At 41.3% G+C, this 12,937-nt stretch overlaps 1 protein-coding gene across 2 annotated transcripts in view; it reads right to left on the reverse strand.

Annotated features, from left to right (window-relative positions):
* Window positions 1–12,937, reverse strand: part of LOC124148184 (endoglucanase 4-like) — a 21,364-nt gene that overhangs the window by 2,451 nt on the left and 5,976 nt on the right. For both annotated transcript variants that reach the window (XM_048382908.1, XM_046519155.2), the window contains exons 2-12: window positions 11,420–11,599; window positions 10,860–11,121; window positions 8,286–8,321; window positions 7,326–7,489; window positions 5,326–5,542; window positions 4,771–4,944; window positions 3,951–4,135; window positions 2,953–3,112; window positions 2,005–2,116; window positions 1,440–1,590; window positions 407–551 (exon numbers count right to left, since the gene is read on the reverse strand). In XM_048382908.1, coding sequence (XP_048238865.1) covers window positions 407–551; window positions 1,440–1,590; window positions 2,005–2,116; window positions 2,953–3,112; window positions 3,951–4,135; window positions 4,771–4,944; window positions 5,326–5,542; window positions 7,326–7,489; window positions 8,286–8,321; window positions 10,860–11,121; window positions 11,420–11,599 — 1,786 coding nt within the window. The remainder of the gene's footprint in view (window positions 1–406; window positions 552–1,439; window positions 1,591–2,004; window positions 2,117–2,952; window positions 3,113–3,950; window positions 4,136–4,770; window positions 4,945–5,325; window positions 5,543–7,325; window positions 7,490–8,285; window positions 8,322–10,859; window positions 11,122–11,419; window positions 11,600–12,937) is intronic.

Genomic DNA, 12,937 nt, shown 5'->3' on the forward strand with positions numbered 1-12,937 from the left:
ACAAGCATATATACAGCATATATACCAAAAAAGGCCTTGACTAAAGGATAATTTCGTTATATCGGTCCGATCGTTATGCGAGTGTTCGTTATAAACGTAGTTTACTGTATTAATATTGCGACTACCTATAGCTAGCTCCGGGGCCGTGTAAACACCTACAGTCACTCACTCACTCACTCACTCACTCACTCACTCACCCACTCACTCACTCACTCACTCACTCTGCCACTATCATCTTTGGCGTGGCTGATTGTGGGTGATCAAACTTCGTTGACCAGTATTGATGCCCATATTTTCAGTCACTAGTTTTTGTGGTTCGAGAACCGATTATGGAGCGACCGCCGCATTATTGCCGACTGCACCGTTAAACAACACCCAATCACAACGACTATCGCCACCTGATTACCTGCATATCTGAGAGATCCCCATTGCAGTCTGAAGGCCAGACATTTGGGGCTGTAGTCGATATCACCATGCGGGAACCAGGACACGAACGTGCCTTCCACGACCTTCTTGTACCTGTCCTTCTTCGTGAGGTTATACAGCAGGAGCTGAAAGAATAAAACACTAGCGTCATCTTCATAGCATCATCACCGCCTCCGTGGCCTTGTGGTAGAGCGTCCGCCCGGAGAGCAGAAGGTCCGGGGTTCGATCCCCGGCCGCGTCATACCGTAATACGTTAAAAGATGGTACTTGTTGTTACCCTGCCTGGTGCTCGGCATTAAGGGGCTAAAACAAGGACTGGTCGGCTCGGAGTCACTATACTGTGTCTGAGTGGGATATTCGTGTTAAACTGCGGCATGGTATATCAGTGTGCTAGCACTATAAATCGGCATCAGTCCGGACTAGTACAAGCAGCCACACACACGCGTGCATGCACGTCGCTATATAAGTGCAATAATCTTGGACACGACGTTAAACCCATTTCACCTCACCACCTCATAGCATCATCAATCGTTAACATTATAAAGTTGTAAGGACAAACTGTTGCCCCTGGACATGTTATTTCCGGGTAAAATCCGACTTGGATGTGACAGAGATTTGCATGACTTGCATATATCTGTCATTTGCCTACCTCTGATAATTTCGCTCCCCCGTCGCCAAGCACGCATGCGCTAAAATCATTTCCAGCAAGCTGCTTCTTCAAGCCATTTCAATACGCGTAAATCCAAAGAAATCTAAATCGTTCTATAAGCAATTGTTTTACTCCAATGTGGTAACTCTTTCGGAGAGATGCATTGTAAAAGATTTGATTGTAATGAGTTTCAAAGGGAGCTGTAAATATTCCGTTTGTTTCGTAGCAATTTTAGTAGCTCAATCTAACGGTTATTTTTGTTTTTCTCTCGCCGAACTACAGTTTAGTTGCCATAGTGGTACAACGAGTGGTGTAATACATGAGATGTTTGAACGTTGAAGATTAGGAAAGGATTTCCACGCACATTAGCACCGCCGATCTTCTCATCCCAGGAGAACCCCCAGGCGGTTTTGTTCACGAAGTGTTTCTCTGCATAGTCCAGGTAGGTCTGATCTCCAGTAGCCTTGTACAGCCACACACCTCCCCAGCTGTTCTCGTCCTCGTAATCCTGGGATCTAAAAGGATTATCATATTATTGTTAAGAATAATATTGATGATAATGATTTGATGATGATTTGATGATGATGATGATGATTTGATGATGATGATGATGATGATTTGATGATGATGATGATGATGATGATGATGAGGATTTGATGATGATGATGATGAAGATGATTTGATGATGATGATTTGATGATGATGATGATTTGATGATGATGATGGGATGATGATGATGATAGATATTTGATGATGATGATGATGATGATGATGATGATGATGATGATGGTAATGAATATTTCATGATGATGGATGGATGATGATAGCATTAAAGTCCCTTTGTGCTAGTGACACAAATGTATCATATATTTAATCAGTTCCTTGGAAAATATTTGTTATTACACATAAAGTAAGACTTGTGTACGTACGCATAGAAAGCGGCGGCATTGGAAATAGCTGCACTGTATTTCCCCTGGTGATCTTTCCCGAACTCAAACAGCTGCTTGGCGTGTGTCAGCAGAGTGGCCGAGTAGGCGGGGTCTGTCGTGACACGGACAGAGAACACACGTGTCAATATCTCACAGCTTGATATGTGGATTTCTCAGAGGCAGAATAAAGCCCTAAAATCCCACAGCGAAGCAAATCCGCACGCTTTTTCGAGTCAATGAACGTCACGCGACATTGCACAAGTTAACCTCAGCTCAATCAAACAGCAGCTGTGTTATAAATTTTAAATTTGTTTTAATTCTTTTATAACGTTATATTAAAACATGTTGGTGAGATAAATTCGCCTCCAGCTCTAGGCGTAAACCTAACCAGAGACACATTAAGCCCCACGTGATACTGCTACAACTTTTAGTGTCTCTTATATGAATTAGTCGAATTGTTCACGTTTTTGTCAATTTAAAAAATATATATTTGAAGTCCAAGGAGCAGCTCCTTGCTCCGTGAGGAGAAGAAGATAAATTTGCTTTCTTGTCACCATAACATAGAAAGACTCTTTACATGTTGCCCATCGATACCGATGTCGTCAGATGCTGGTAATTCATCCTCTATTTTGCCTTCACCGGAATGTGATGAAAGCAGGTGCAACTACTGGTCGGCAAAAAGGTTTTCAAAATGTGACCTTCTCGTCGAATTCAAGGTCGAAATAATTGATTTCGTAAGATGCCAATGACAAAGAAGTAATTATTCATCCATCACAGGGAAGAGAAGTTTGCCAGATTCTTCCGGTAAGTTGAAACTTTCCACCGCTTGTATCAATATTCCAGGAATATCACGTCGGGGCACGCCAGGCATTTTAGGTAGGGGATATAGGCTGTCCACCTAAAGTTTATTCTTGGCTATACAACTGGGTGTCATCAAATCCTCTTTACCTTTGTCTTTGAAGGCAATGGAACCAGCAGCCATGGCTGAAGCGGTCTCCATGGCCAGATCGGAGCCAGGATTGGATGCATCAATCTTGAAGGCTGGTCTAGTTCCGGTCATGCGCTCTGGGCTGGTCCACGTGCCGTGGTCAGCACCGCCATCTCCAATCTTTATAATCATTTAAAATTTTGATGAGGTAAAATTGGTTATTATCTCACCTTACATTCAATAACTAGCTTCTGATTGGCTAAGGAGCAGCAATTATATCAATGTAGCCCACTCATATACCCTGCTGAGAAATCAATTGGAACACATCTTCGGTAACTTTTTCGATAATTTTGTTTGCATCATCTGAATGGCTCGATCAAAGCGTTGTACTCGGTGAAACTTCGGACATATATTCCTGATCTGTATGAATGAATGTCGGTGAGAGTCAACCGATCTCTCGGGGGTATATTGTGTGATGTACCCTGTATGTCCCTGACATACATAGGCTCACACACAGGGTACATTACGTCATGTACCCCTCGAAATCGGTTGACAACATAATATAATATGGTATACATGAATTCATAAACAACATACTGGTCCAGATCCTATTATACGCGTGTGCAACTTTTATACAACACAAAATGTCAAATACTGTTCATCTGCTCATACTTACATAAAATGTAAGGTTGTTAATGCCCTGCGCTCCAAATACAACTACAGTAAACTACGTTTATAACGAACACGCTTATAACGAACTGACCGATATAATGAACTTATTTTTTAGTTCCGAACAGTTGTTTTATATATGCTGTATGCATGCTTATAACGAACTACGGTTATTACGAACTAAAATTTTTGGTCCCCTCGAGTTCATTATAACCGTAGTTTACCGTATTCCTGAAAAATCGGTTATTGCTAAACCACGGGATCTTTAAGATCAGTTGAGTACAACAGTGTCGACATCTTTATATCAGACATTTAAATACTCGACTCTGACTAAGGCAACCCTCTTTACCTGTCCATACAGCTCATTCGGCTTGGTGTGACACTTGATGAAGTAGTCCAGAGGCCACTTGATGCACTCGTACATCTTCTCCAGTTGGCCCGTCTTCTCGTAGGCGTCCTTGTATTCAATCAGACTCCAGGTCAGAAGGGTTGTACTAAAAGCCATGGGGAAGTTGAATTTGACGTTATCGCCAGCTGAAAGAGTAACGTTCAAGTGCCGCTTAAAGTCATATCATACCTGGGAAAATTATATGTGACAATCAAAATCAAATTGTTGCCATGATATCATCCAACAAGCATTATTTTAAATTATACCATGATATTAAGTAAGAACAATATTACAATATATATCACACGTAACGCCAGAGAATAACCGATTATCTTGCGTAACAGATTCCATTCGCCACAAAAACAAAAACAGCGGTGAAAACTATATGAATGGATCACCGAAAATCAGTGACGACACCAGGGTAAGCAGATCCTTCTCTTCTAATTTAGTAGCAACTATCATTCAAATAATTTGTATAAAAAAACAAAGAAACGTCAAGAAACACAAAAATAGTAGTAGTGTAGACCCCCATAGAAGCATTTCGGGAATGGTCCAGGCTTGGTAGCGGCAGAACCCCAATCATAGATACTACTATGGTAAATGGGCGGAACCAAGCTAGAGAGCTTATAGCGACGAACGCCCAGTTTAAAACCAGGTACATTCGTAAATCTGAAGTGAGAAATAGAAAATAATAAAAATAGAAAACAATCACAAAGATGTTCAAATGAATCATAATTTCATACAAACACATCATTTAAGGAACCTGTGGGTAGAAACTCACCGTCATACCATCCCCCAGTGAGGTCCTCCCCGTTAGCCCCCTTGTCTCCCAGGGCGGAGTCCCCCCTCCAGGGGATCCTGTTGTCAGCGGGGAGTTTCCCGGATCTCTGAGCCTCGTAGAACAGGATGGACTTCATCAGGATCTCGGCATAGTTGTACTTGGTAGTCTGGGCTCCTGGTTAAAGATATAAGTCACACCTAAATATCACCTGGCAACCACATCGCGTTGGCTTCATGTCAGTGGTCTATATGCAGGAAGTGTTATTTGTCCCGTATTTTGTATTGAATAGTCCGGTATTAAGAATGGCTCTTTTCTTGTTTGTTTTTTGTTTTACCCAGCGCTCAGCAATATTCCAGCTACATGTATATGGGGGTAGGTTTATAATCGAGCCCCAACAAGACAATCCAGCGATTGATAGTATGGGCAACGTCTCCCGCCGTGGTGGGAGGGGGTTGGGGAGGGGGCGCAATCAAACACAGACTCCATTGGCGTTAACGACAAATCGGTGATAAAAAAAATATGAACGGATCACCGAGGCGGATCCAAGACACTGACCTGTAACAACTGGCACACGAGGCAGCGTCTGTCCATCGTTGGTGACGTCGACAAGGACGGCAGTTCCGCTGGGGTCTCCGGACCCACTGCACACGTTGCCCGTCAGCCGGACACAGTAATGGTCCCCGGCGTAATGGACGCCTTTGGTTTTCCGGTTGACCATAACCCATTTTTTAGAGCAGCCGGAAGTTGATCCAACTATATCACCTTCGTAGTTCTAAATGAAGAGAGGGCATACGTTCCTATAACACAGCTGTCATAAATCGAAGAGATACAATATACGACCACCGTGCCGATTAGCTGCTGCGACACCATAAAGACCACGGTATTATAAGGACCTTATTGGTCCCAGGATCTGCACTTAAAGGGGCACTGATCTAACGCAATTCCCCGGACTGGTTGTTGCCTTTGTTATTGTTTTTTCCCCCGTGAGTGCCCGGATGATACGCAACGCAACTGAGCGTGACCAGAGACTGGGCTACAGTCTGCAAGGACAGCTAAATAAACTTGGAGGATGGAGGCAATATTTGTTTTCCTTCATGTGCTGTAGCATTGAACCGATTCGACCTTGTTTCTCTACGTATTGGTTGGGAAATTCTTCAATGCGCGATAGACGTTGTTTTCACAGGTATTTCCCTTTGTAAGCATGTATATATTACCGTCAATTTGTAAAATGTGATTCTCTCAGGCAATTTATAAAATGTGTAAATATTTCAGTCATTTTGACTAAAAAATCTGCCCAGATTGATTAAGACGATCAAAAGGGCCTACAAACATCACAACAGATTATTATGTAGGATTAGAAGCCAAACAACATAGAAATGTACTTTTCAACGTAACATTTTCAGTCTCTTGGTGATGACATTAAACATCAAAATGTTTGGAATTCGTTATCATAATAATACAGATGGAAATGTTTTTCAGTCACTTTGTAAAATAACTGAATATTTAAGCGTTTAATAAATTTGAAAATGTTACACATTTTGACAGTAAAAAAATATACACACTATAAAAAAAGCAAGGCTCAGGTGAAATATTAACTTTGTGTTGCAAGTCAAAATAGTGTAAACGAAAATCACAAAATTACCAAGCAAATGACTTCGTCACCATTACCGATGCTACCCTAAAAGATACCTACATTTCCTTATTACCTCGAAAACTGTATTTCATTTTGTTGATCAATGTGACCATACGCCCTTATTACTACCCATACAAGTGACTAATGCGCTTACGAATGGCGCAACAGAGGTCGCGAACTAGTCTAAATTTCTGCTATACATCCGGGTTCTCACTGGGAAAAAACAATAACAAAGGCAACAACCAGTCCCGGGGAATTGCGTTAGATCAGTGCCCCTTTAAGTTAAGTATTGAGCCAAACGTCTTGACCTGTTCATATGCATGAGAACCAGACTTTGTTCATTTCAACAGTTGTACGTATTGACTGTAACAACACTATATGTAAAGATAGACTAAAATATGTTAAAAAATGCTAATTTAAGAAGTTTTCAGGAAGCATTTATTTATTTTGAATACGAGCAAGTAATCTAATCAAAAGAAATTAAACAACACTCGATTTAACACTATTATAGGTAATATGTCAAGGTTTCCAATTGTGGGTGTTCTTTAAGTTGTTTAAGTAGTATACGGTGGAATCTGTCCAAATCGGACACTGTCAAAATTCGGATTTCGGTGAAAACCAGAAGTTTTCTCCTGTGCTCTCAGTTCCTTTATAAAGTACCATTACTCAAACTGACCTATTCACTACTTCGGACTTTTTACACTTCGGACTTCTGTACATGACCCAAGCTCCTTTTAATAGGACATAACCGACCAGTCCTTGTTTCATCCCGTTAATACCAAGAGGCAGACAGGGTAACAAGGAGTATCACCTTTAACATCGTTTGTTATGACGCGCACAGGGGATCGAAGGACGGACGTTCTACTCTCCTGGCAGACACTCTAACACAGTTCTTGTGCATGTCCTCCGACCTTGAACTCACTTGGATGCTGGTGACACCGACACTGAATGTCATGAGGAGTTCCCAGGCCTGGATCTCCTCCTTGAGGTCCACACAGAACTGACCCTCCCACTGACCATTCCGGTTCTGGATCAGCTCCATTGTTAAAGTCTGGTTGTGAGGCACGTGCTCTGACTTAGTGCCCTCTGGTGACAAAGACTGAGTATCAAGTACGACAACTCTAATATGTTTTTCATTGATGCGTTGTACAAATTTGAATATTAATTACAATACGTCTCCACAGTATTCGTACGGAAAGCCTTGTTTACTATCATAAGGTTCCCCACCAATAAGGTTTCCGAATACATGTGGTCCCACTAATGGGGTTTCCGAATACAAGGTATCACAATAATGGGGTTTCCCAATACAAGGGGTCCCTCCGATGGGGTTTCCCAATACAAGGGGTCCCACCAATGGGGTTTCCGAATACAAGGGGTCCCACTAATTGGGTTTCCGAATACAAGGGGTCCCACTAATTGGGTTTCCGAATACAAGGGGTCCCGCTAATTGGGTTTCCGAATACAAGGGGTCCCACTAATAGGGTTTCCGAATACAAGGGGTCCCACTAATTGGGTTTCCGAATACAAGGGGTCCCACTAATTGGGTTTCCGAATACAAGGGGTCCCACTAATTGGGTTTCCGAATACAAGGGGTCCCACTAATAGGGTTTCCGAAGACAAGGAGTGCCACTAATAGGGTTTCCGAAGACAAGGAGTGCCACTAATGGAGTTTCCGAAGACAAGGAGTGCCACTAATGGAGTTTTACAATACTGTATTTACAACGGAGACATTGTGGGAACATGAACAATTACATTAACATGACACTGAAAAATGCAGTCTGAAAAGAGCATCGGTTTAGTAAAGTTAATTTTATGACACTAAGGTAAAATATGTTGATCCATTTTATTCTGTAACTTGGCTTTGTAAATTCTGTCCACGTACTCGTGATTGGAGGGTGTGTCGTCGTTGGGGGCCACGCTGCAAATAAAGTAGATATCATTACCCCGTGTATATGTTAGGTTCTTGGATGTTGTCTATCAGTGAAGATTGTTAAATTTATTTGGGGTATCGAATCACAATAGCACTTTTTTACGTCCGGTTTATCGCATACATTGCCGTGCGAACATAGTGTTACGAATGTCCTTCCGAGGATTGCACGCCTCCAAATCCAATTCGAGACACAGTGCATGTCTGTGGACCGCGTTACACGGACTGAAGAGATTATCAGAGTGTAAGTAATGGAATCAAATGACTGCGATATATTTTTTAACCTAGATTAAGAGGTTAATAAATTCTCTTTCCAAATAATCTTAAGGAACTACACGTAATATACATCCATGACACATGGTCGAGGCGTCAAGTTAGGCGAGCGTTGATTGCGATTGCCGGATTTTTCAGTGAAAGAGTGACATACGTGTTTTCTGGGCATGTTCATGGCATCTGCACACAGTACGTGTATGTTATCATGGAAGTGCTAACACGGCAAGTAAGGATGACAACAGATAGTTTCTCACTTAGCTTACTTACAATCAAATGTCGTGACGATATGTGGTAAACGCGATTTGCACCCCAAATTACAAAAGATTGCTTCCCAAAATATTTATAACTGACCGTACTTATGTTTCAAGTAGGTGAGGTTACAAGATAAATGCACTTATATAGCGACGTACATACACGTGTCTGTGTGTGTGTGTGTGTGTGTGGCCGTGTGTGTATGTGTGGCCGTGTGTGTATGGGGTGTGTGAGTGTTAATGTGTGTGTGCATGTGTGTGTGAGAGAGTGTATATATGTGTGGTTCTGTGTATGTGTGTGTGTGAGTATATGTAATGTGTGTGTGAGAGTATGTAATGTGTGTATGAGTGTATGTAATGTGTGTATGAGTGTATGTAATGTGTATGAGTGTATGTAATGTGTGTGAGTGTATGTAATGTGTATGAGTGTATGTAATGTGTGTGAGTGTATGTAATGTGTGTGAGTGTATGTAATGTGTATGAGTGTATGTAATGTGTATGAGTGTATGTAATGTGTGTGAGTGTATGTAATGTGTGTGAGTTTATGTAATGTGTATGAGTGTATGTAATGTATGTGAGTGTATGTAATGTGTGTGAGTGTATGTAATGTGTGTGAGTGTATTTAATGTGTGTGAGTGTATGAAATGTGTGTGAGTGTATGTAATGTGTGTGAGTGTATGTAATGTGTGTGTGAGTGTATGTAATGTGTGTGAGTGTATGTAATATGTGTGTGAGTGTATGTAATGTGTGTATGAGTATATGTAATGTGTGTGAGTGTATGTAATGTGTGTGTGAGTGTATGTATGTATGTGTGGCTCTGAGTATGTGTGTGTGAGTGTATGTAATGTGTGTATGAGTGTATGTAATGTGTGTATGAGTTTATGTAATGTGTGTGAGTGTATGTAATGTGTGTGAGTGTATGTAATGTGTGTGAGTATATGTAATGTGTGTGTGAGTGTATGTAATGTGTGTATGAGTGTATATAATGTGTGTATGAGTGTATGTAATGTGTGTGAGTGTATGTAATGTGTGTGAGTGTATGTAATGTGTGTGAGTGTATGTAATGTGTGTGAGTGTATGTAATGTGTGTATGAGTGTATGTAATATGTGTATGAGTGTATGTAATGTGTGTGAGTGTATGTAATGTGTGTGAGTGTATTTAATGTGTGTATGAGTGTATGTAATGTGTATGCGTGTATGTAATGTGTGTATGAGTGTATGTAATGTGTGTGAGTGTATGTAATGTGTATGAGTGTATGTAATGTGTGTATGAGTTTATGTAATGTGTGTATGAGTGTATGTAATGTGTGTATGAGTGTATGTAATGTGTATGAGTGTATGTAATGTGTGTGAGTGTATGTAATGTGTGTGTGAGTGTATGTAATGTGTGTATGAGTGTATGTAATGTGTATGCGTGTATGTAATGTGTATGAGTGTATGTAATGTGTGTATGAGTGTATGTAATGTGTATGAGTGTATGTAATGTGTGTGAGTGTATGTAATGTGTGTGTGAGAGTATGTAATGTGTGTATGAGTGTATGTAATGTGTATGCGTGTATGTAATGTGTATGAGTGTATGTAATGTGTGTATGAGTGTATGTAATGTGTATGAGTGTATGTAATGTGTGTGAGTGTATGTAATGTGTGTGTGAGTGTATGTAATGTGTATGAGTGTATGTAATGTGTGTATGAGTGTATGTAATGTGTATGAGTGTATGTAATGTGTGTGAGTGTATGTAATTTGTGTGAGTGTATGTAATGTGTATGCGTGTATGTAATGTGTGTGAGTGTATGTAATGTGTGTATGAGTGTATGTAATGTGTGTGAGTGGATGTAATGTGTGTGAGTGTATGTATGTGTGGCTCTGTGTATGTGTGTGTGTGAGTGTATGTAATGTGTGTGTGAGTGTATGTGTGTGTGAGTGTATGTAATGTGTGTGTGAGTGTATGTATGTGTATGCGTGTGTGTGTGGCTGTGGATCTATCAACATTCATAACATCCCTACTCTCGCCAGGCCCCAGCGTCCTCGTAGTAGTTGGGGTTGTCGTGGTGGTGGTAGTGGTGGTCGATGTCGTTGATGGTGGTGTTGTGGGGTCGGGCATGTTCTCGACGATGACATTCGCTGTTGGGGTAACGTCTCCGTCAACGTGTGCGAGGAACGCCACACACAGCTTGTCACCCGGATGTTCGTCTCCATTAAATGGCTTGTTGACCAGCACATACTCGCGACCGTCCGCACTCTGTGACTCAATGTCAGCTAGCCAGATCTGAAGGTGTCCAAATATACAAGATAGCTTCAAACCACTGAAGTAGTTATGGAAGAGTTGAAATATTGAGGAATTAGGATAGCGAACCTTTGCGTGTTTGTCATAAACATTATTTCCTTTCTTGGGTTCTTGTTATCACGAAAGTTCCAAAAAGAAAATGTTTCGAACATACTCAATAACTTTGTTAACGGATAAACAAAAAATGAGCGAAATGCAACCCGCCCTTAAAACTTGAAGCTACAGCGTAATGACAGTGCCCCTAATTCTATCGACCACCCATCGATCTGTTTGTGCTGACCTCAAGAGACTTTGTTGCTATGCTGAACTGAAGACGAGCTTTCCAGGAAGTGACGTCAAGAGTGAATGGCAGACAGAAATCGCCTTGGAAACCTCCAGTCCAATGGTTGCCCATGGTTACAGGCACCGTCAGCCCAGCCGACGGGCCCACGACGAGCCCCAGTAAGAGAAGAGAAATCATCTGCGAATATGCCAATGGTAAAGTGAGTGAGTGAGTTGTTATGTTATATCACTTAGAGACGGAAGATTAAGAATAGGGATAGTTGATTTTGGGTTGCAGGCAGGATAACCTTTCAGTCACCTTTCCAATTTACACTTAAGTTAAACTCGCTGGTGCAGCACTTTAAGCACTTGTGGTGAGGATCGTTAATATTTTGTAACTATGCATGCTGGTTGTTGATTATTAAGTACTAAATGAAGGGGTAAACATGTGTATACGTATTATTAATAAATAACAACAGGAGAAATACATTTCATTTCTAAGAGCTTAAACGGCATCGGTTGTGTGGTTACATGTTTATAAATGTAACAAATGTTATATTTGGGATAGGGGGCACGGGTGGCCCAGTCGTCTGAGGCGCCGCGATCCGCTGTGCAGAGTTGCGTCCCTTGGACATGCCAGAAACCTATGATTGTGGGTTCGAATCCCGGTTCGCCTCGATTAGGTTTCTAGGTTTGTCAGCACCATACCCGTGCTCGTGGGTTTCACCGAAGTGGTAAACGTCTGAGACCAGCATCACTTGGGGCTTTCCTCCCACATTAAGCTGACACGCTGCGATATAACTGTAATACTGTTAAAAGCGGCGTTAAACCCAACTCACTCACTATATATGGGATAACACTTTCTAGAAAAGTACAGATTCTAGTTCTTTTGGGGGTTGAGTCCTATCCGGGATTCGAACCAACACTTTCAGAGAGAGGCACCTAATCGCCAGCACACAAATGCCATATGAATGTCGTTTTAAATGATGGCGGGGTGACTGAGTAGAGTACTGGTTAAACCGTTCATTCTTCAACAGTAACTCTGGGTTTCGAGACAAAAAATTCGTTCCTGACGCGAACAACTGCAATATTGCAGAAAACAGCGTGGAGCCATACACTATGTGAAAATGAAATATTTAACTGGACTCAATTTCGTCGTTAAGTGTTTAACACTGGTACAAGTCCTCAGGTCCCGTATCCTTTGAAAGAATATGATCCCTTCAAATCACTTGGCACTTAGATTAAACTTGTGATTCGTCATAGCTTCAGGTTCCATTAAAATACACCACTTATTTATTAACTTCTAATAATTATTTTCACTGTGTTGAGCCATCAACCTTTTCGGCGAGAAATGTGTTTTAACTCCAAGGGCCCGTTCCACAAAGCGATCTTAGCGCAATGATGATTGTAAGCCTATGTTAAAGTATAGGAGTTGCAGTCACCTTAGCGTTAAGACCGCTTAGTGCAACGGGGGAATGATCCTATCTCTTGAACATAGAAGAGCAATATTTAGGACAATCGTTACAACCATACGTTA

This window comes from Haliotis rufescens, unplaced genomic scaffold (assembly GCF_023055435.1).
Source record: "Haliotis rufescens isolate VD_foot unplaced genomic scaffold, xgHalRufe1.0.p SCAF_42, whole genome shotgun sequence".
In the NCBI taxonomy this organism is placed as follows: domain Eukaryota; kingdom Metazoa; phylum Mollusca; class Gastropoda; order Lepetellida; family Haliotidae; genus Haliotis; species Haliotis rufescens.